At 44.2% G+C, this 20,968-nt stretch overlaps 3 protein-coding genes across 7 annotated transcripts in view; 1 reads left to right on the top strand and 2 right to left on the bottom strand.

Annotated features, from left to right (window-relative positions):
• The first annotated feature begins 537 nt into the window (after positions 1–537).
• psap (prosaposin) lies at positions 538–8,068 on the top strand. Its single transcript, XM_029175350.3, has 14 exons — positions 538–698; positions 3,173–3,306; positions 3,434–3,508; positions 3,623–3,748; positions 4,192–4,392; positions 4,485–4,628; positions 4,727–4,783; positions 5,966–6,139; positions 6,248–6,340; positions 6,426–6,609; positions 6,702–6,865; positions 6,949–7,029; positions 7,167–7,274; positions 7,375–8,068. Exons 1-14 carry the CDS (start codon positions 665–667, stop codon positions 7,408–7,410), a joined length of 1,611 nt encoding a protein of 536 aa, XP_029031183.1. The 5' UTR covers positions 538–664; the 3' UTR covers positions 7,411–8,068.
• A 320-nt stretch (positions 8,069–8,388) lies between these two features.
• Positions 8,389–12,363, bottom strand: slc29a3 (solute carrier family 29 member 3). 2 transcript variants are annotated; one of them, XM_029175365.3, is made up of 7 exons: positions 12,236–12,363; positions 11,517–11,579; positions 11,024–11,435; positions 10,472–10,554; positions 10,068–10,294; positions 9,623–9,785; positions 8,389–9,361 (listed from the first exon to the last, which is right to left on the bottom strand). In XM_029175365.3, exons 3-7 carry the CDS (start codon positions 11,336–11,338, stop codon positions 8,743–8,745), a joined length of 1,407 nt encoding a protein of 468 aa, XP_029031198.1. In that variant the 5' UTR covers positions 11,339–11,435; positions 11,517–11,579; positions 12,236–12,363; the 3' UTR covers positions 8,389–8,742. The 2 variants fall into 2 exon arrangements, with proteins under 2 accessions (XP_029031198.1, XP_029031199.1); XM_029175366.3 differs by having other exon boundaries at positions 12,178–12,265.
• A 1,570-nt stretch (positions 12,364–13,933) lies between these two features.
• unc5b (unc-5 netrin receptor B) overlaps positions 13,934–20,968 on the bottom strand; it is a 38,510-nt gene continuing 31,475 nt past the window's right edge. For all 4 annotated transcript variants that reach the window (XM_029175305.3, XM_029175306.3, XM_029175307.3 and 1 more), the window contains 9 exons: positions 19,871–20,065; positions 19,092–19,460; positions 18,904–18,991; positions 18,656–18,830; positions 18,338–18,577; positions 17,290–17,439; positions 17,045–17,209; positions 16,774–16,952; positions 13,934–16,536 (listed from right to left, as the gene is read on the bottom strand). In XM_029175305.3, coding sequence (XP_029031138.1) covers positions 16,371–16,536; positions 16,774–16,952; positions 17,045–17,209; positions 17,290–17,439; positions 18,338–18,577; positions 18,656–18,830; positions 18,904–18,991; positions 19,092–19,460; positions 19,871–20,065 — 1,727 coding nt within the window. In that variant the 3' untranslated portion in view covers positions 13,934–16,370. The remainder of the gene's footprint in view (positions 16,537–16,773; positions 16,953–17,044; positions 17,210–17,289; positions 17,440–18,337; positions 18,578–18,655; positions 18,831–18,903; positions 18,992–19,091; positions 19,461–19,870; positions 20,066–20,968) is intronic.

The following is a 20,968-nucleotide window of genomic DNA, read 5'->3' as shown; positions in this document are numbered from 1 at the left end:
TCTGCAGGTATGTTACAATCACTGAAGTAGCACAATCAGGCCAGCTTTACAAAAAAGGTTTGCAGTCAAAGATTTTTTACGGCACATTAGTACACACGACCCATCGTTGCCCACTTTAACATCTGCTACATTATTTGTTTATTGGTGGTCAGGCTTAGTGTTGTGCTCATCTGTGTTTTGTCAGAAAAAAAAAATCATATTAAAATCATATTAGCCTGCATCTGTGGCCTTGTGTCAGTATAAGCCGTTTAAATAAAATGAGTAGAAACTTGTAATCTCTTGTAAAGTGGATGTAGGGTAAATGAATAACGAAACATGCAAAAACAAACTAGTTTCTAGTGTTGAAACAGCGCTGAGCTGCAGATAATTAATTTTTTCTGGTTAATTAACTGATTTCTTCAAAACCACGAGCTACTGTCTCATTAGTGCGTGTTTGCATTTTAAATCGCTTTCGCGCAGATTTAGAGAAACTCCTGCTCTTTATTCTAAATGATGGCATCAGTCCCACAAAAGGCCGAGTCAGAGTCACATGTGCCGACGAGTCACCTGACTGAGTCACTTTATAGCAACAACAGCCCCGCTCGCCGTCTGCATTGCAGAAGTCGCCATCGACGAGGCCGTTTCACCGACAACACAAACAGAGGAGCCGAAAACCAGCGCCGTCATGCTCCTCCTAACCCTGCTCTTCGTGTCTTCAGGTAAATGGGGATTTGGTTGAATGTTTAGTATGGTGTAACCGCTAAGGCTGTCAGACAAACGTCGGGTTGTGTAATTGAGCCACACGGTAAAGTGCGTTTCGGCAAAGCGGAAATGTTTGAACGGTCGTTTCTGCCGAACAACAAGGCGTCGCCTAGCGCTAAGTTAGCTCGTTAGTAGCTAATAAACAGCAGCGGCATGCTCATTTTATCAAATAAAACATAGAATTTATTAAATTTTTTTTGGGTTATGTCCGGCTAACCTTGGTCAACGGCTGGCTAACGACATGTAGCTACAAGCTAGCTGCGAAGGGAAACATCACGTTTAGCCTCTGATTGGCCGTTAGATCCCGACCTGTCCTTTAAACGGCGTGTACCGGTGCTTCCGTTGCTATTAAAGCAGACCGACTGACCCCCCCCAAAGTGGGGGAATACCTTTATCTGCTGGGGCCGTTTACCCTTTGCCGACCTCTGGTTTGCTTCCTCGGGGAAGTGTGAACTGACCATTCAACCACTTTCACATCAGCTTTTTCAGAAACTTCCAAGTTTTGTTTTCGCTTGTTCCTCTGGGTTTCTTCCAGTCGTACGTGTAACACTGTGTCAAACGGCGTGCACTTTGGCCACTAGCGTCCTAGTCTCCTTATCTTGACGTCCAGAAAAACAGTGTCATAGACATAAACTGATGAGCTGTTGCTCTATGTTCATACGAACAGCTTGGTCTTGTGACATTTAGAATCTAGATCTGAAATTAACGCTGTTCCTCCTTATCGTAAAGCTAGTGGTTTTGTGTCCACTGACAATGTTGGTTCCTTAAAGTCCTGACATTTTTGCTTTGTGGATTTAGTGTTTATCGTCGGTTTGACCCGTTTAGAACGCTGGTTTCACATTCCTGCATGTTGCTGCAGATATTCCTGCGTGTTAGTCAACACCACTGGGCTCAGTCACGTTGTTTATCATGCAACACACACAACTTTCTACTAACGTTTAGATGATGGTTTCATCTGATCTGTTGACTTCTACCCAGGAACTGTTTTCCTTATTTATTTTTGTTGAACGGAAAAAAAATCCAAACTCGATTTAAAAGCATTTCACACTTCGCTGTCATGTGATGTTGCATTACTCAAAATAATCAGCTGCTCTGTATTGAAGTCACTGAAACCCACTGAGTCAAAAGCAGTGCCATAGGTGTGACTGTTGAATATAATCAGCAAGCAACAGATTAAGATACAGATACAAGTGTCCAGCAGTTTTAAGCTGCGTTTTACCTCATGGTTTAGCTCAAACTAGCAAGACATGGGGGCACCCCACTCTCTGCTACATTCTGTTTTGTCATTTAGTCTGACTTGAGACTGGGCATGCCATACCAGCCTCTGGTATGAATACTGTGCAGGTGAGGTGCGCCAGTGCAGGTTTACCTGCTGTGCCAGTTACAGGAATTCTCTCCAAAGGCCCCTGACTCACTCCCATACTGATCAACTAATAGAAAGTTGATCATACGATCCCCAGTGTTTACTGTCAAAGCCTTATTTACTTTCAAATTGCCATTTTATTAATTTTCTATCCTAAACTTATTTTTCATGCCGCAATAAGCAAGTAATGGAGAAAACAGGAAACGCCTCAGACATGTATTAGGTGCTTTCCCACACATTTAACGCTTCAGTAAAACAGAGAACTAAATATCTTTACTGCTTTGACTGTAAATACTTTTGTTATTTGTATAACCACTATTCACACACCTTTGCATTTGTAAGTCCTATACAAATTAATTCCCTTGTGCCACTGAGCACCTTCAGCTAATAGGATTTATTTTGTTTTCCTTACACAACGTTTGGACAAATTATATACCAACAGTTCTGTTTGCATGGGTCTTCGTTTCTCAGACCCAGCTCGTTGTTTTTGTTCACTTAACTGCATTTCACTTTTTCACTGATTTAGCATCAACTGAATACAAACTTCATTAAATGTTTTTTTTTTTTTTTTAATATATATTATTTATTAAGAAGGAACAACACAATGCTCTTTAAGGAAGAATTCTAGTCCTACATCTGTCAAACTTGGCTCCTGAATAGTAATTTTGCATTAAATTAAAAAAGGCTTTCTCACCTGCAAGCCATCAAGATTAGGGCTGACCATCTGTCTGTTTTTCCCCTGTCTGTTTGTTTATTTTAACGTTAAACCTGTTTAGCAGTATCACAGTAAAGGCCCAGTATGTTTTTTTAGCTAAACTAGACTATGATAAAAATGTGCCTGCTTCATGCTTTGATAATCTATGATCTAAGATGAGTTACCTGTTTGACACCAGAATGCACAACTACAACATGAAATGTGCTGTATCACCTAAAAGCAGAAGAATCATCTACATTTTTAATCAGTACTTTTCTGCTTGTACTTCCTTGGTAGTTTCCTCTTTTTAAACGGTACCAACATAAGCAGCAGTGTATTTAAAGTGTAAAGTTTGGCTTTTGTGTGCTTTGCAGCTGTGGCAACTCCTCTGCTGGGCACTGAGCAGTGTGCTCGTGGCCCCATCTACTGGTGCCAGAATGTAAAGGCAGCGTCTCTGTGTGGAGCCGTGGCTCACTGTCAGCAAAACGTGTGGAATAAGCCCCAGATGGTGAGTTTGGTGTTGTTTCTGTGAAAGTCACATTGGTTCGCTCTCTGGTTAATGCTATAAAGTGTAATCTTTCAATTTTCTATGCCATTATAAGAATGATATGTATGGTATAATTGTCTGGTTTTAGAAAACTGTGCCGTGTGACCTGTGTAAAGAAGTGTTGATGGTGGTGGATCAGATTCTGAAGGATAATGCCACTGAGGTGAGTTTGAAAACAGACCTATATGTGTTGCACTATTTTATTTAAGCCAATGACTTCTTGCAGCTACATCTTGTCTGTTGGGGGGCCGTGATATCAGGTTGTCTGTTTTTACAGTCTGAGGTTCTTGGGTACCTGGAGAAGGTCTGCCAGCTCATCCCTGATAAAGAAATGATTGGAGAGTGCAAGGAGCTTGTGGATGAAGGCTACCCCATTCTCCTCGGAATTATTACTGGAGAATTGGTGAGTGCTGTAAACCTTTGAATGAAACTGAAACCCACTTAAAACCAATTGCACTTAGTTGTTATGATGGGACTTTTGGGAGTTTGGGTGGTCAGAAGCTAAAAAAACAGATTTTTATTATTTAATTAGGTTTTTTTTTTTTTTTTTTTTTTTTAGTTTAGCATTTGACATTATCAGATACACACACACAAGCTAATCTCCATCTGCTTTTTGTTCTTGGTCAAAGAGTGTAAAAAAAAAACAGAAGTGACTGTCACAGTTCAGTGAGCAGAATAAGGACTATTGATTGAGGAAGTGAGTCAAAGTCTAAATAGGAACAAAGTAGCCACTGTGTAACGCTTGACTCGTGACTCGCGACTGGGTGAGCAGTTGATGTATTTACACATCCTTGAACTCTCACCTTGCTTATCTGTGCATTTCTTCTTTATATTTGTAACTATCAGGAGGATCCCAGCGTGGTTTGTGGAGCCATGGGACTGTGCAAGTCTCAGCAGGCAGCTCTGGCTGAAGTTCATGCCACGGAGCAGATCACATCAAATGAAATCCCTCAGATTGACCTTTCCCAGCAAGTGGCTCCATTCCTCCTCAATGTGCCAGAGCTCCTCTATCCTCAGGAGGCTCCCAAAGAAGAGACTCCAAAGCCGGTATACGGTTCATACCTGACACAAACAGCAGGGCATTCCCTGCATGTTTTTGTTGAACATTGTCTTCATTGGTTTCTGATTTGTCCTTTCAGGAAAACGACGACGTGTGCAAAGGGTGCGTTACTTTTATTACTGCCTTCCAAAAGGAAGCCAAGGCCAACACCACGTATGTTGATGCGCTCATTGGAAATTATGAGAGCAAGTGTGATGAAATGGGACCAGGCATTTCTGACATGGTGAGAGCCCAGGTCTAGTGCACATGTTTTTATTTTAATGTATTTTTTTCCCAAAATATATATTTCATGTTTTTGTATTTTGTCTCTACTCCTTGCAGTGCAAGCAGTACGTCAGCCAGTATGGCCCCGTTGTTGTACAGCAGCTCATGTCAATGGTGAGTCTTCCAACTTTGTCTTTAGATTTTCGAAAAGGTGTGTCAAACATTTGTAAGTTACATTAACACACAGTCATTATATTCTAATATTGCAATAATGAATTTTCCATCAAAACTAATAGCTTTAATGATTTGTACATGGTGGTCCACCATCTGAACTACTGACTTTAATTTATTACATCTTGAAACTCTACTTTTATTTTTCGCCTGTGTTCCTCCTTTACATTTTTCCCTCCATTCATGTTGTCTTGCTCTGTTTTCTCCTGCTCTGGGTTTTGTGTGCTGCTCTTCAGGAACAGGTAGGTCTGCGTTCTGCCTGTAGCTTCTTAACCCTTTGCTCTTGCTGCTTGTGCTGTTCATTCTACCAGAGCTCACCTGTAGACACTGTAGATCTCGTGTGTGGCTACTGTACCGTTCACTGGGCAAATGACTTGACACTTGACTGACTTCTTTTGGGCTCTACAGCAAATGACTAGATTTTAGCTTAAGTTGTTTCACACCAAATGAGTGTTTAGTTCTAATATAAATAAAGTATGACTGGAGTATGGGTGAATGTTGTAGTGTTTTGTATTGGTAAATTAAAGCTCTCCTCAATGCAACATTAGGGCGGTCCTTATTTGTAATCATCTGAATTTCTGTAGTGAAACCTACGCAAAGTTTTACGCTTTGCCTAAGAGTATAGCTCAAAAGCCCTTAAGAGGCATTGATGTATGGAGATGTTCAGAATCCCTAACTAGGACAATAAATTCTGTCATCAGAGACCACTCAAACTCCGGTCTTCCCATCACGCCTCCTGCAGGTTGTTGCTGAACATCACAGACAGTTCCCTAATGTTCTTGAACAGTCCATGGCAGAACCATATTAAAGTTCTAATAAGGTCTAGTATAGAGTTGGACCTTGTTAGTTGAACACTTGGTCTGAAGCTATGAAGAATTAAATGTATAAAATGAGATGTTCTTGACATTTATCACTACAGTTGGCGCTTATACTTGCATTGGGTTTGTTACCTTAGAGTGTAACATGTATTATATAAGGACCACCCTATGTATGGTATACTGCATGAGTGGTAATGCTTTAGGAACTATATGCAGATCTGAAACGCATGGTTCATGCTAACAGCATGCAGTCTAGTGATTTTTCTAAATGAACAGATGCTCATCCAGTTGTCCATTGTCTCCTCAGAAACCCAAGGACATCTGTGCCCTGGCTGCCTTCTGTGGTGCTGCTGTGAAGAAGTCTACTCCTATGATGACGCTGGAGGCTGCCATGGTTGTACCTGCTGAGGAAGTGGCACCTGCTCTCGAACTTTTCCCTGCCACCAAGGTGGAGCCTGCTATCGTCGTTAAGTCTGTTAAGGTAAGAGTGATGTGCATTTCATTGACTACTATTGACTACTAGAAACTCTTAATTTAGATTTTGTATGAAAATCACTCTTGTAACATTTTGCATTACGTTGCATTCCAGCCAATGGTGCGTGTCCGTGAGTCTCCGACATGTGCCATTTGTGAATTTGTGATGAAACAGCTGGAGAGCATGTTGGAGGATCATGCCACAGAGGTAGAATTTGTGCTTGCTACATATGTCTAAGATCATAAAAAACATCCAGCTCCATGTCAAGCTGAATCATTTGTCTTTGTCTCAGGAGCAAGTGAAGCTTGCTGTGGAGAAGGTGTGCATGTTTCTGCCTTCTAGTCTGTCTGCTCAGTGCAAGGATCTGATTGACACCTACGGCGAGGCCATTATTGAACTTCTGGTGCAGGAGGCTGACCCCAAAACAGTCTGCACAGTGTTGAGCCTCTGCAATGGTGCTGGGCGTGCATATGTTCGTAAGTTCACACCTTCTAATTAAGACTTTCAACCAGAAACCATATTTCCAAATGTGTAAATTGGAATTTTTTTAATTTTTTTTTTTTTTTAGTTGCGCTTGACAAAACCCGCTTCGACGCTGGTGGCTACTGTGAAGTGTGCAAGATGGCTGTCACTTACATCGACAGAATTCTGGAGAAGAATGCGACTGAGGCTCAGATTGAGGACGCCGTGAGAAGAGTATGCAGCTTCCTACCTGACTCCTTCCAATCGGAGGTGAGTTGTTGCAGCTTTGCTTGTGTAACTCTGAATCTTTGTTACGTAGCAGCATTGCTTTAACCCATTATCTGTATAAACAGTGTGACCAGATGATTGAACAATATGAGCCCATGCTCGTCCAACTGCTCATCCAGATGCTCGACCCAGACTTTGTGTGCATGGTAAGCTTTAAATTGATGTTTGTAATTATATGAACTTATTGTAATTGTTGTTTTTTGATGACATAACTTCATCCTAAAGATCTAGTGTTTGTGAATGTAGTAGCCCTGTTGAGTTGGTCTTTGTACATATATAACAGAAAATGGGAGCCTGCCCTGAAGCTGTGCGCAGGCTGCTTGGAACAGAGCAGTGCAGCTGGGGACCTGCATTCTGGTGCAAGAACATGGAGACAGCAACTCGGTGCAATGTAAGTGGGTTATTCATTCATTCATTCATTCATTCATGGGTCATTGTGGAAAGGCTCTTTGTGCATGGAGACCTGGCTAAACACTTTCTCTCTCTTTCAGGCTGTGGCTCACTGCCGGCGCCATGTGTGGGTGTAGAGAAAGATGAATCAAACAAACTGACCTGTAGGGAACTAATGTTGTAGTGCTGCTTCCTACTTTTAATTTTTGTCTTGTTTTTCCTTTTTTTTTTTTAAACAATTTGTTTAAATCGACTTGTTTTAGAACGATGTCTATATGGAAAGGGACTGGACTTTTTTTTTTTTTTTTCTTTCTTGGGAGCAGGGGCAGAGTGAATTTGTAGGGCTTTGCAGCTTAGTCAGTCACTGCTTCACTGAGCAAAAGTCACAACGCTTCAGTCACTTTGCAAATTTGTATAAAATGAATTGTACCTTCTCTGTACAGCTTTCTGGGTGTGGTGAGATTCAGGTTTCACATGTTGTATAATGTGCCACTTACTGTGCTAGTTTCTTACCCTGGAGGAACAGAATGCAAGCAGGAGGTTTGTAAAAGAGAAGAAGGATTTTTAATTTTACTGATCTAGTTGATTCCCAGTCTTCTTTTTTGCAGACAGATGTTTGCTCTTGTTTTAAGCTGGTACCGTGATTAGCCTGTGGGTAAATGTCCCACTCACCTGCCATTGTTTGCACTCTTGTAAAACCTCTAAAATTCTAACTTACGAATATTATTTGCTTCAAAGCCTGAACCAGCTGTTGGTTGATACATTTTTTTAAACAATTAAAATGATCCCAATCCACACAGTTTGAATTTATTTGGCATAAACTGACTTTAGCTCTGTATTAACAGGATTGTCTGTTATCGTTTACTTGGTTCTTCTTTTATTCCACAGACCAGGACATTTATAGTAGGTCTAGATCAATTAGAGCTACCCGATTAACGTTGATTAAATGTGAATATCCCTGACGAAGCACTGAATCCATTAAAAGAAAGTAATGTTAAAGAAAGTAAAAGGTCAAAGAACTTTGAAACTCTGAATTTGGATCATGGCTACAATGATAATTTTAAAAAGGTAATTGTAATAAAAACAAACACTCAATGACTCATTCACTCTGCAGGTAAAGATTTGTGGTGTTTGATTATTTAATAAGGTAAAACGTAGAACTCTAATATTTTTACTTATCAAACTACAAACCTACACAAGTGTCTTTTGCAACACAATTATAAAATTAAAACTTTGTTGCATTGTATGAGGACAATCAGTAAAAGGACAAGTCTTAGAAAACAACCCTAAAGCCACAGCAGAGTAAACATGATGCCTTGCCAGGTATAAAGGAATCAAGGCTTCCTGGAATGACCAATGGTAATGAGAAGCTTATCCGCACAAATATTTCTTCGGTGTACTTGGTTCAACAGCCTTCATCAGTGGGCGTGCACTGAATCGCTGCATGATTAGTTAGTCTGGTGTCCAAATCAGATACAGTGTACAATCACCATAGAGAATAAAGATCCAAAAGCCAGTCCAAGAGCCAGAAAGAACGACATGACGACTCCTGTGGCCTCCGCCAGCTCGCGTGGTACCACCTTAGGGCCGTAGATCATGAGTAAAGTGCCGAGGTAACCATTAGTGAGGCCCAAGACGCAGTTTAAGACCACTGGATACACATCATAGGCAAACGGGACTGTAAGGAGGTGCTCCCTTGGTTGGAAGTTACAGAGCATGAAAAGTGGGACTATGATGGTGCGACACAGCACTAGTGCTGGCAGAATGTGGCTTTTTGGACCTGGGACCTGTATCCAGGCTGTCGCCTGCCTGCCACAGAAATCAGCTGCGTTGTACAGAAGGAAACAAGTGAGCGGCACAAAATAAGTTGTAGTCAAAGGGCTGCCACTGTCTTTGTCAATGGACTGGATCCCTGAAGACACTGCCGGGAACACGGTGATGGAGATGAAGAAGACGTAGAAGACACACAGGCCGAGCAGCCACGTCTTCCTGAGGATGGGCGACAGCGGCGGCACGGACGCTCTGCTCTGGGTGCCTCCAGCCTGGCTCGTCACCGAATGACTGGAGGCTGCTGTCTGCATGTAGTGTCTAGAGAGAAGAAGCACACAACTCAGCATGTTTAACAGTAGTTGCTGCATCTAGTATCTTTGGACTTTGAGTCAGTTCTGGCGTAAATTTAGCTTGGACTTTGGGTGATTCAAATCTTTGTACTGCCATATTTCTCTACTTTAAAACTGAACAAACCCCTGAACAGCATTGTTTTTATTATTAGATTGTCATTTGCACCATCTGGTGGCAGCATCCAAAACAGTAGACAAGAATACTTGTTGTAGAAGAACCAGTTCTGACCTTGAAAAATCCAGCTTGGGCAGCAGCAGATATGTGATGATGCAGAGTATGATGAGGACATCAGCTGTCAGGAAATATGCCAGAGCACTGTCTGTCACATCCTTAGCTGCTGCCATTTCCACGATTGAAAAAACCGCACTCAGGGTGCCTCCCATAGCCTGGCCTGAAACACAGACACACACACACACACACAGCTTTTTGTGAAGATCATTAACAAAACAACTATGACTTTGCATTCAAGCTTTAATTAAACGCTATTAGGTCCATGTCATTCATATATACAGACGTGTGACATGACGTGTGTGTGTGTGTGTGTGTGTGTGTGTGTGTGTGTGTGTGTGTGTGTGTGTGTGTGTGTGTGTGTGTGTGTGTGTGTGTGTGTGTTCCATTATGCACTCTTGTGCCTACACAACTAAACAGTGAGGTGACCAGTAGAAGACAGTACCTGATATGAGGGCCTGAGAGATCCTCATTGGAAAATGCCCACTGATCCCGAAAACACTGCCAGAAAATACGTTGGAGGCTCCACTGACAACAGCCACACTGGCCATTGTAATAGCAAAGAACTCCATCCTGTAATTGGTCGTGTCCACCTTCACCAGCACCGTAGTCACCACAAACACCAACAGGATCAGAACCAGAGAAAAGATGATCCGCACGTCTGCAGAAAACCTGGCAACAGCACACGAAGGGTCGTATTAGAACGAACGAGGCTGAACTCAGATTCTCGTCAAAAATGGGGATTTTTTTAGCTCATTGTTATTACAGATACAAAAGGTAAAGAAACATACAGATGAGAGGAAAGGAACACAAACAGCAAGGTGACAGTGTGTGTGCATGGGACTCAACCTGTTAACTAAGAAGTAGTTGAGGATCAGACACAGCACCGAGGGAACCGTGGAGGCAATGGAGATATAACTTTCAAAATAGTCCTGCAAATAGTTAGAGAAAAGTTAAAACAATCACATTTGCTTCAACACAGTATAAGAGTCAGGCACTAAAGTAGTGTCTCACGCAGTGGAAGAGGAAGTGAAAGGAGATGACAAGAATAAAAGACAAATTCCTTCAGTCCTTTCCACTGTTTGTTGCAGTTTCAGAGTAGAATCAAAGTGAGTATTCATCTCCAAATATCATCTGTAAAGTTAGTTAAAGTCAAGTTAACAGCCGTTTGTCTTGTATTTACAACATGGACTCCAGTTGCTCAGCGTTTACACACACTATATGACAGCAATAAACATTTGTTGTAAAGGTATTTCAAACCCTAACATTTCCTGTCTGTTGTTACATCCTTAAACTTTAAAGCATCTGTCCTCATTTGCCTTTGTGTAACTGTGTGTGTTGCAGTGAGCTCTTGGCTCATGTCAGTCTATCACACAGTTGGTTAATACCCCTTTGACTCACACTGAGCTGTGAATGTTGCTCCTCACCGCCGCCGTCATGAGTGGCGTTACTGAGCTTGTGGAGCCAGTAGCTTTTGGCTGTTACAAAGAAATTCCATGGCAGGAGGGAGCCAATGCCCATGAGAAAGAAGATGATGTACACCAAATTGTAGGAATCATCTGGACTGTAACGCACAGCGACAGGCCCTGAAGGCTGTGAGGGCAGAAGTGGATCATGGTCGTCGCTTTCCTCGCCTTCAGGCACGTCGAGGTCGTCAGGCGCGTTTGGAACATATGAGGAGTTAAGATTATTAGCTGCGGGTTCTGTGCTGCCCATTTTCACAGGCAGAACAAAGGAGACTTCAATAAATGAATGATGAAAAAGCGCTGAGGCTCAGGCAGTTAGGGACCCAGGGACTGGAGTCAATCAGAAGCTGGAACGGCAAAGATGATAATTACAAGTTACAATCATCACCATGGTAATAACGAGTAAGTGGAGTTTGGTTGAGTCTTACTTGTGCTTGTCCTGAAGGGCAGAATAGTCTGTGTTCGCTGTGGAGCCATAGTCTTTGTCTGACCTGCATTGCCAGAAGGTGCATTCAGTCATAAATGTATCACTGAACAATCAGACAACTATTAAGGAAGTAGCTGGGAGCACAGACATAAAAGCACAGTGAAATCTATAATCTATCACGTTTTTGTCCTAAGGCATGAGTTTGTTTGATCCACTGATGCTGACTAAATAATGTGACGTGATAGCGTGCGTAGAAAAAGTCACGAGACAAAAGAGGAGACAGCAGAAAAGGGGAACACAGCTGAACACTTGTCCTGTCGCGCATGGACTTGACGGAATGAAGCTGAGGTCGCACATTAAACCATCATGTGTGGCACTAATGAGGAACCGGGACTCACATGAGACAAGTTACACAGATTCGCTGCAGAATTAGTTTCATTTGTGGAAACACGTCCCAGGTTGTTAAAGCTAATATTGTTCAGTTGTCTAGGATTGTGGACATAATGTCAGACACGCACACACTTATAAAGTTCGGTTAACTGCACCAATCGCCTAATAGCTACCTGACAACATCAGGGACAAGCTAAGTGCTACACCAGCTTTCAAGAAAAAGCCGTTTACGGATCTAATTCTGCGTTTGGAAAAATACAGAATAATCATACCTCGCTGCTGGAGACCCTGTGTTGTGTGCATTTGTCTTTGTAGAAGCGTTAGACTCACCTAAAAGCTCTCTTCACAACAACGTTCTTTCCTGGTCAGCTGATTAACAGTCTCCACCCAGCTGCCGCTACAAGAGTAAAACATCCGGCAAGGTTTCTTCAAAATAAGATTACGCATGCCAATCTCAAAATACAAATTGTGTACAGCTCGGAAAGATTTCAGCCTATAAATAGCTTAAATTTATTGAGGAGATGTGTTGAATTCGTATTTTTGAAATGTAAATAAATAAGCAAACTTAAAAGTAATTTATGCTATTACTTTGACAAGTTGTCCAAACTACAACGTATTCAATTTCCGGTGATTAAAAAAAAAAACAGCTTAGTACAAATTATTAAGCAAAACAGTACAATAACAAATATGCAATAGGATATATTTCTTGACCTAAATGCCACATAATCTGTTCTTATTATATTGTAATATTATTATTGATTATTGTACAGGTTGGTACTGCACAGTAAAACTTATTATAAGTTACCAATTTCAAAGAAAACTATTTTTTAATGAAAATATATATGATGTTTCACTACATATTCAGTAATGTCTATATTTATATTTCAAATATTTATTTGTAAATATTTGTATCTATTCACATAATATTTTATTATGTGAATGGAATTTGGATTTGTGATCTCTAGAACTTTATACAGATCTAGATAGATAGATAGATAGATAGATAGATAGATAGATAGATAGATAGATAGATAGATAGATAGATAGATAGATATCTTGTTACAAACCCAATTATAGCAAATCCAGTCACGTTACTGATTATGGTATTAATTTTACTAAAAATTACCGATCGCGAAGTGCTGGTAGTACCATTATTTACCGTTAGATGACGCCAGAGGACAGCGTTTGACGGTATTTAATGCACCTTTACAAATCATGGGGAGGCAGGAGACTGTCACAAATTAAAACCTATTGACAACATATCAGCAGAGATCAATAAAATATGTAAGTAATGAGTGTCCATATTTGGCGCCCATGGACTATTATCCCAAACTACTGAAATATAATAGATGCCCTATGTCACATGTCAGTGTGCATGTTCTCAAAATAGATTCATGTGTCTTTAAAATATTATATTCACTGATTTATTCATAAAAAAACATTCTGAGTTGAAGCTGCAGTCGTCTTTTATACCACCACTTTATGCATTATAAATGGTTCAATTAACTCATTCACTGAAGGATGGCATATCAGTCCTCAAGCAGCAGTGACTCTAATGAAACAGGTGCAAAGTGTTGCCTTCCATTAAGACTGTATTGCAGCGCGCACACACTCCAGATGACTCACCGGGATATTTGTTCTCAATAGAAGAGCTAATGTGACGATCCCCACACATTCTGCACTTATGAAAACCTGAGGTCGGAGCACTCGATCTGCACACTAGGTGTAAACCCTCATAGGCCATTGTAAGCTTCTCTAAAACCTTGTTAATTTGAAGGCTGGACAGACTGATAGTTAAAAGCTTTCAAAGCTCAATGGGCCTTGAGGGAATCTCCAGCGAGGTGTGAGGGAATGAGGGACATGTTGAGTAGTTTGGTATTTCCTGTGAAAGTGAGGTGTAATTAATAAAACCAACTCTGATGCCACTTAACAATGAGGCCTTTACCGTAACTTATCCATGGATAAGAGGTTTTGCAGTTCTGCATGAGCTCATTGTGAGTCAGTCACAATAAAAAAACACAAACACTCTTGTTAAACTAAGAAATATAATTTATTGCATAAAAATTATATTTAGTTACAGGTAAGAAGGCTAGATGCTTATTTACAATTGGTACTTTACAGAGATAAAATAAAATCACTGAATCCATTTAGTTCTTTTGTAAAAATGTAGGACTTTCTGAAGAAAAGGCAAATTTCTCTCTTCGACGGGAGCCACGTAGAATGCAGTCCAGCTCCAGCATAAATTATCCAGAGTTATGGCCAAAGATTCAACAGATACTCGAGAAATCTGGACATAGAAACACTGTCATCTACAGCTAGCCAAGATTTGAGGAAAGAAAATAGTCCTGCCATGTTCTGGGAGGTAAGGTACTGAACTGGACCAGTTCAGATAGTTCCTCACGGGCAAAAAACTGCAGGGCACGAGTTCATGACGACTTGTATTGCAGCCATTGCACCAGATACTGAAGTAACTTTCCCGGTCTGCGATCAAACTCTTCGGCTCCAGATGGAGAATTCCCCACGCAGACCACCACCACCACCACCACCACCACCACCACCAACGCATACAAAATCGTAACCCTGTCAATGCCCTAATCTGAAAAAATAGAATTACTCTTCCAGGAAACAAAAGAAGTCAAAATGCTTCACTTTCTGTTCTTTTGTGCTTGCATAGCGCTTCCAAAGAGAAATGACAGATCGGAATTGTGCGCACTTGTACGTGCACACCCACCTGCCCACACATACCCACCCACTTGAGGACGCACACTCGCATGCACACACACGCACACACACACGCACACACACACACAGCATGTTTCGAGTTCATTCACACCAAACAGTGACATGACTCACTGCTGTAGAGGAGGGATACTGCCGGTGTTTTGGTTTTGGTGATTTTAAAGATATAAACACTTCGTTGAGGGGGGAAAAAAGGCTCCATGACACAAACTCCGTGAGCGATGGGGACGTTAAAGATGACAGCAATTTCAAATCCCGTCTGGTAATAATGCAGATCGCATGAAGACCCTGACCACAAAGCAGGAGGTTAGTAAAAAGGTTAACAGCATGTCCTCAAAGTGAGAGGAGAGAGACAATGAGATGAACGGATGGGCGGAGAATAGATTGAAATATAATGGAGTTGGAGTTGAGGTAAATTTTATAGTCCCTTGCTGTCTAGTGGATTCAAGGCAAGGCTAATGCATTCTGCAACATTTATATCCAACAGCTGGAACAGCCTCAGTCACATCAAACCAGAATGCCTGAAATGAAACCCAGTATATTCACCTGCACATTTCACCACGTCCAATCATGTTTTACAGTATATTTTACATTGTGAATAGATACACAATCATAAAAATAACAAACATTTTGCTATTCACAACTGAGACATCCATTGTGCATCTAAAGCTCCCATTTGGCCTGTTCTAGTCAAATAAAAAAACACACACAGCAGCTCAGTAGACTAAACAAGCACAAATGATAAAACGGCTTCTACATGATCGACACAGCGGTGAAAATGATAATAATATGTATAAAAAAATCCACAAATATGGATAATAACTTAAAGAGCGTTCCCCAAAGGAAACTTTTAAGGGATGACCAGAAAGCTCTCCTGCAGTTTATTCTCAACAGATCGTAGGAGTGTGGCAGAGCGATAGAGGAATGCAAGGAGAGATGAAAGAGAAACACCCCTGTGAGTCACAACGATATGCCAAGGCTTTGAGGCATTTGTTGATACAGTATAAAGACTCCGCCAATTCTGTAACAACCATGAAGAGGAGACTTCTTTTTCCCCCCCTCAGACTAAAAGCAATATACTGAAGCTCTCCAACGTTAAGGGTTGGGTCCCCGTAGGATTTACAGGCAGCAGAAGCATTTATGCAAACCCGCCTAACTCGACTGAGTCGGGCCCAATTAGCGACGAGTTGGTGGGATTATGGGAGTGTTTCTGGAGCCTGAGGAGGTTGCAGCCCCGCCGGTGCTCGCTGCCAGTCAACGCACGCACAGAATGACAATGCAGGAAACAAAAGCCCCTGCTGTGGGGCCAGATCCTGTTAAATCATGCACTTTCATGCTGCTACTCGAACGCAGGTGATGCCGCGTTAGCCGCCGCCGCCGCGCCTTTGTGTTGCGGTGCGCTGATTTTGTGGATTCCTCCATTCGTCCCAATGCGTTGTTATTCGTGTACGGGAGCGCACATTTTACACCTCTGTTCCTTCAAATTGGGTCCTCGTCTTCCAGATGCAACATTGCTTTAGAGGATTCAAGGTGAATCAGATTATCAGTTCTGGTGGATGTGTGGTGGTGGTGGGGGTGTGTTACTCAAAGGGTATGTTCAGAGGTAATACAGTACATGTGAAGGGACCAAAACACTTTTGTGTGCCAGGGTGTGCATATTCAGGCAGGTATTTTCATCACGTTGGTGCAAAAATATGTTTTGCTTGCTCTCCTGTTCCTTGACCAATCAACAGTCCCCATCAGTTGTCATGACAACTAGCACCTCACTTTTGCCCATCTCCTCCAGCGCGGTCGCCAGAGAGACTAGGTCTGCGTCACCTTGGTGACAAGCTTCCCATAAGTCCAGTAGGACACCTGTGGGGCTGGGCTTTGTCGCGAAGTAGTTCAAGTACCTGAAGAGAAGAAAGACGAGGTAAGTTATAGGAAAAGACAAAAGCAAAATGGCTTAAAACATGTGTGCTGCAAATGTTGGTCCTCAGTTAACAACTGTAATAGAGTCTGATATCATTATGTGCACGCTATGTTTTTTTTAGCTCAACATCAGGAAGCGACGACCTGAAAAGCAGCCCTGGAACCTACAAGCATGGCCAGGCTTCCTTTCACACGCAGGCACGTGAGCCACAGCTGACCTGTCAAAGCCCAGACTGCGCGCCAGCAGTCTCCAGTCGCAGCCCCGGGCGCTCGGCGCGTCCAAACTGGCACAGATCTTCTGGCGAATGGAGTCAGGCAAGCGAAAGGCATAGGGTCCCACCTGAGAGGACGGCAGGCAGGTGCCCCCTGCAGGCAGGGGCGAGTGCGGCGGGAGAGTCTGCGGGACGGAGACGGGGGACAACACTCAGACGCGGGGCTTCTAGAGCGGCATGCGCCGCGTCAGCGCTCGGCGCCAGCGGCCGCCGTTACCTCCTGGATGTCCGTGTGCAGCTGGAATATCTGTCCCTCCCCCTCCACCTGTCGCACGCAGATCTTGCAGCTGAGCTGCGACACGGCCAGGCTGCCGCGCTCCAGGTTGAAGGTGCAGTGCAGGGTTCTCTGGCTGCCGCTCCAAATGTGATAAAACGGGATTTCCTGCCACGCAAAAGGAGAACAGAAAGGCTGGAACAGTGGGCTCTACGCTGACCCACGCACACAACCGGGCCGTGCGTCACCTGGTACTTGGCCAGCAGCTTGCTTCTCCAGTGGGTGTGAGGGATGTCGTGGATGGACAGGCGCAGGTTGTGGTAGCTGTCTTTGAAGAGCAGAGGTTTGGGATCCTCCAGCAGGACCCCCCCCAGACTCCGCTCCAAGTCCAGCACCTCCTAACCAGAGAGAGGCCCAGTCGAGCGACACCATCGCTCTAATTATTGCATCACTTACAAAACCGTCTCTGAAAGGTTTAATTAAACGCGTTGTGCGTTCTCTGATTCGAGCGCTAACAGTGTGAAGGCCGCTTGGACCTCGAGCCGCCGGAAAGCATGTGATGCGACGCCAGTAAACTGCGCTCGTGTTTACTAGGCCGGCTGGTCTGTGAACACTTTATACAAAAGGGATTAAGCGGGAGAAAATATTGCACCGGAGCCCAAGTCGACTGCGTGCTCGCTCGCTCGCTCGCTCGCTCGCTCGCTCACTCACACGCACGCTCGGCGTCTGCGCTGTGCTATTTTGACGCATCGCTTCCAGTGGGACGGGGAAGATTCAATATGTGATGGCAGAATTTAATTTGGGGAAGGAGGGCGCATCGGCGGGGTCAGCTAAGATGCAACGGCGCTCCTCTATTGCCCAGAACCACTGTGGAAATAAGTGATATTAACTTTTAATGTTATTATACCGTGGCACGCTTCAATTTAACACCGCACTTGTGTTATATTCATATATTCATTGTTTATTTCATGTTGTGATTTGAATTTTTCATGTCCTGGGCTTTCGCAGGTATTAAGAATTAAGAACCGATCCAATTTAAAGGAGCGAAACATCCCATCATGCATTTCCCGCCGCACACTTAGGTTAATGCTAACCGTCCTAGCGCGCTTCTTGTTCTGTCGCTAGCTGCTGTCCTGTAATTTCCACGCCGCTGGCCCTTCGCATATACAAAGCTTACCACATTTTTTCTAGCCAGTATATGTTTTAAATAATAAATAATGAATGAAAAAATATATATATAAAGTGTAGCATTGTCACAAATCAACACACACAAATTGCATGAGCAGAGTTCAGCACCTTGAGCGCGTGCGGCGTGTCATGGATGCAGTAGATGCGGAGGCTGTAGTCCAGGGACAGGCACGGCGCCCTGGGGGCGAACAGGGCCAGCTGCAGCCGCTTGCAGGCGGGCTGTGGGGGGCAGGACTGGCCCACCAGGCCGTACGTGCCCAGCTGCTCCATCAGAACGTGGCAGCACTCCTCCTCCAGCTGCAGGTAGCACGGCGACGACAGGGTCTCCTCGCCGACTGTCAACACCTCCTGGACAAGAGATGAGAGCGCCGTTGGTCAATGCCCGCATTGCGTGGCCGTTATCTGACACTGGGTCTGAGCTCTGACCTCCCACGCCCCCTGGTGCGTCTGCGACTTGAGGGTCAGGGTCCAGTCGAGTGTGGGCGTGTCCAGCTGGGCGCAGTGGGGCAGCGTGAGGACCACGGGCCGGTTGAGCAGCATCCCAGACGGGCCGCAGCTCACGACGGGACCTAGAACGGTCTGACCGCCCTCGGAGGGCAACCTGTGAACCACGCGAGGGACGGTGAGCCTCCAAATGGGAACGTTTCTAAAGAAATAAAGACGGCTGTACTCACGTGGTTTTATCCCACTTGTTGATAATGAGGTACATTTCGTAGAACTTCCCCTGGGGGATTGTGCCGGGAGGAACCAGCAGACTGACACCTGAGAGAGCATGTCACAACTCGTTTAGTGTTACGTGAGATTACCTGAACATCCCATTAGTTCACGCTGGGAGAAGCGAGCTCAGGCGGTTAGCGCTCACCTGTGTTGGGGATGGTGAGGCGTCCTCCCAGGTTGCCCAGCGTGGCGCTGGTGCTGAGGCCGGACTCTCGGGACAGCGTGTGGCCGTGGTAGTCCCGCTCTCGCCCTATGGTCCCCACTGACTTGAGGCTGAGGATCTCGCCGTCACCTGAAACCATGTCTGCGGGGAGCTCCAAGGACGAGAGGGTGGAGGAGTTATACACCTTGATTTTGAGACTGGGCAGCGGGTCCAGCAGGGGAGAGGTGGTCATGGGGATTTTGTGGGGGCTGTCGTTGACAGCCTGCTGCAGGGAGAAGAGGGGCCCACGGAAAGCCCCCGCGGTGGCCGTTAGATCCGGAGGAGCCGAGGGATGCAGAGGGTGAGGGTTATCTGTGGACACGGGAGAGGAGAGGAGCTCTTATCACCGCCAGTGGCAGAACGGGCTGAGCGTGCAAAAAAAAAACAGATGGCACGAATGAAATGGATTAATGTTGTTAATTAATATTTGCTGGAAAGAACAAGAGAAGCGGCACCATGACAAATGATTAAAAATGTAAAAAGTGTAACGCAGTAAAGAATGAGAACTGGCAAAGTGAGAGGAGATAATGCATGAGCAGATTTAATTTGTGGGCTGTTATAAATAGCAGCGTTGTGGGGAAATCAAATGTGATGAAATGCTTCACAGGAGATGAATAAAAACAAGGTAGTTGTGAAAATCAACACATGCATATACATATGTATTAAATGATGCATGTGTCTGGATGCACGTTGCACGGTGCATTTATTCATGACGGACTCACCCTGCCTGGGAGGCTTGTAGTTGCCGGGGTGGAAGGCGGCGGTGAGAGCGGAGGAGGAGTCGGTGATGTCGCCGTGGAGATGGCGGCATCTGCGGCGATAGGCGAGGACCCCCACGCACAGCACCAGGATCACACACAGCAGGAGGGCCCCCACCAGACCGGCGTACACTGCTACACCCATGCCTGGAGCCACGGCTGGAGGCGGGACGGACAGACAGACAGGGAGACAGACAGGGAGACAGACAGACAGGACGGTCGTTGGGACAGTTCTGACAATAATAAACCTTTTACATTAAGAAAGGCCTCAGGACAAACTGCAAGACACTTGCTGGCTCCGACCTCTGAAGAGACGCATTAATTGTTCCTTTATATCATTGTACGCGCTGGGATTTGGAGTAATAACAAAAATATTGGTCTCTGGAAAACAGCAAGGTGCGTTTAGACTACCGCATGTTTCCTAACGCTAAAAACTTTGTTCAATTAACAATGCAAGTTTAATTAGCAAATGAATCCCACTCAGTGGGTACGACTGCTTTTGGTAACGACAGCTAAACTCGTTCGGTTCAGCTGAGGTTGAAGGGGTTTCTTTCACACTATTGCAGCTCAGCGAGGGAGCAAAACCAGGTAATTAAGCAGAGAAAGGCCATACGTTTAGAACATATCAGGAATCTAATACTAAATGCCTGGGTCAGGTATGGGCCATAACGTGACTCACTGGATCCATATTAAATATAATTTGCCTTAACTGAACTTGGTCCCAGTTGGGCTCCTATCTTTATTCCTTGTGGGTGATTGGTTGTGACTAGTCAGCAGGCCCACCACCGCCTGCTTAGCCCCGACTCCCCAACGCGCGCCGATCCAGACCCGACCCAGACACGTGAGCCGGTCACAGCGCCGCACACAAGACGAGACAACGGGGGGAAGTTCGGCGGGGGACGAAGAGCAGCAAAAAGAGGAAGGAGTCGACAGGCGAGAGGAGCAGCGGAGGAGAGGCAATTGGGCCGAGGGGACGGGAAGGAGTGAGATAGAGTTGTGATTGGTTGAGAGGACGGAGCGATTATAAGCGTGGCGTGAAGGAGAGGAGATAAGGATAGTAGT

This window comes from Betta splendens, chromosome 15 (genome assembly GCF_900634795.4).
Source record: "Betta splendens chromosome 15, fBetSpl5.4, whole genome shotgun sequence".
Classification (NCBI taxonomy): Eukaryota; Metazoa; Chordata; class Actinopteri; order Anabantiformes; family Osphronemidae; genus Betta; species Betta splendens.
This window is presented reverse-complemented; position numbering and strand designations above follow the sequence as displayed.

Coding starts and splice junctions, on each gene's coding strand:
- slc29a3 (XM_029175365.3), bottom strand. CDS start 11,338: ATGGGCAGCACAGAACCCGCAGCTAATAATCTTAACTCCTCATATGTT. Junction 10,555..11,023: donor AGCAACATTCACAGCTCAGT/GTGAGTCAAAGG, acceptor AACTATTTGCAG/GACTATTTTGAAAGTTATAT. Junction 9,786..10,067: donor CTCTCAGGCCCTCATATCAG/GTACTGTCTTCT, acceptor TCTGTGTTTCAG/GCCAGGCTATGGGAGGCACC.
- psap (XM_029175350.3), top strand. CDS start 665: ATGCTCCTCCTAACCCTGCTCTTCGTGTCTTCAG. Junction 699..3,172: donor CCTGCTCTTCGTGTCTTCAG/GTAAATGGGGAT, acceptor TGTGCTTTGCAG/CTGTGGCAACTCCTCTGCTG. Junction 3,749..4,191: donor GAATTATTACTGGAGAATTG/GTGAGTGCTGTA, acceptor TGTAACTATCAG/GAGGATCCCAGCGTGGTTTG.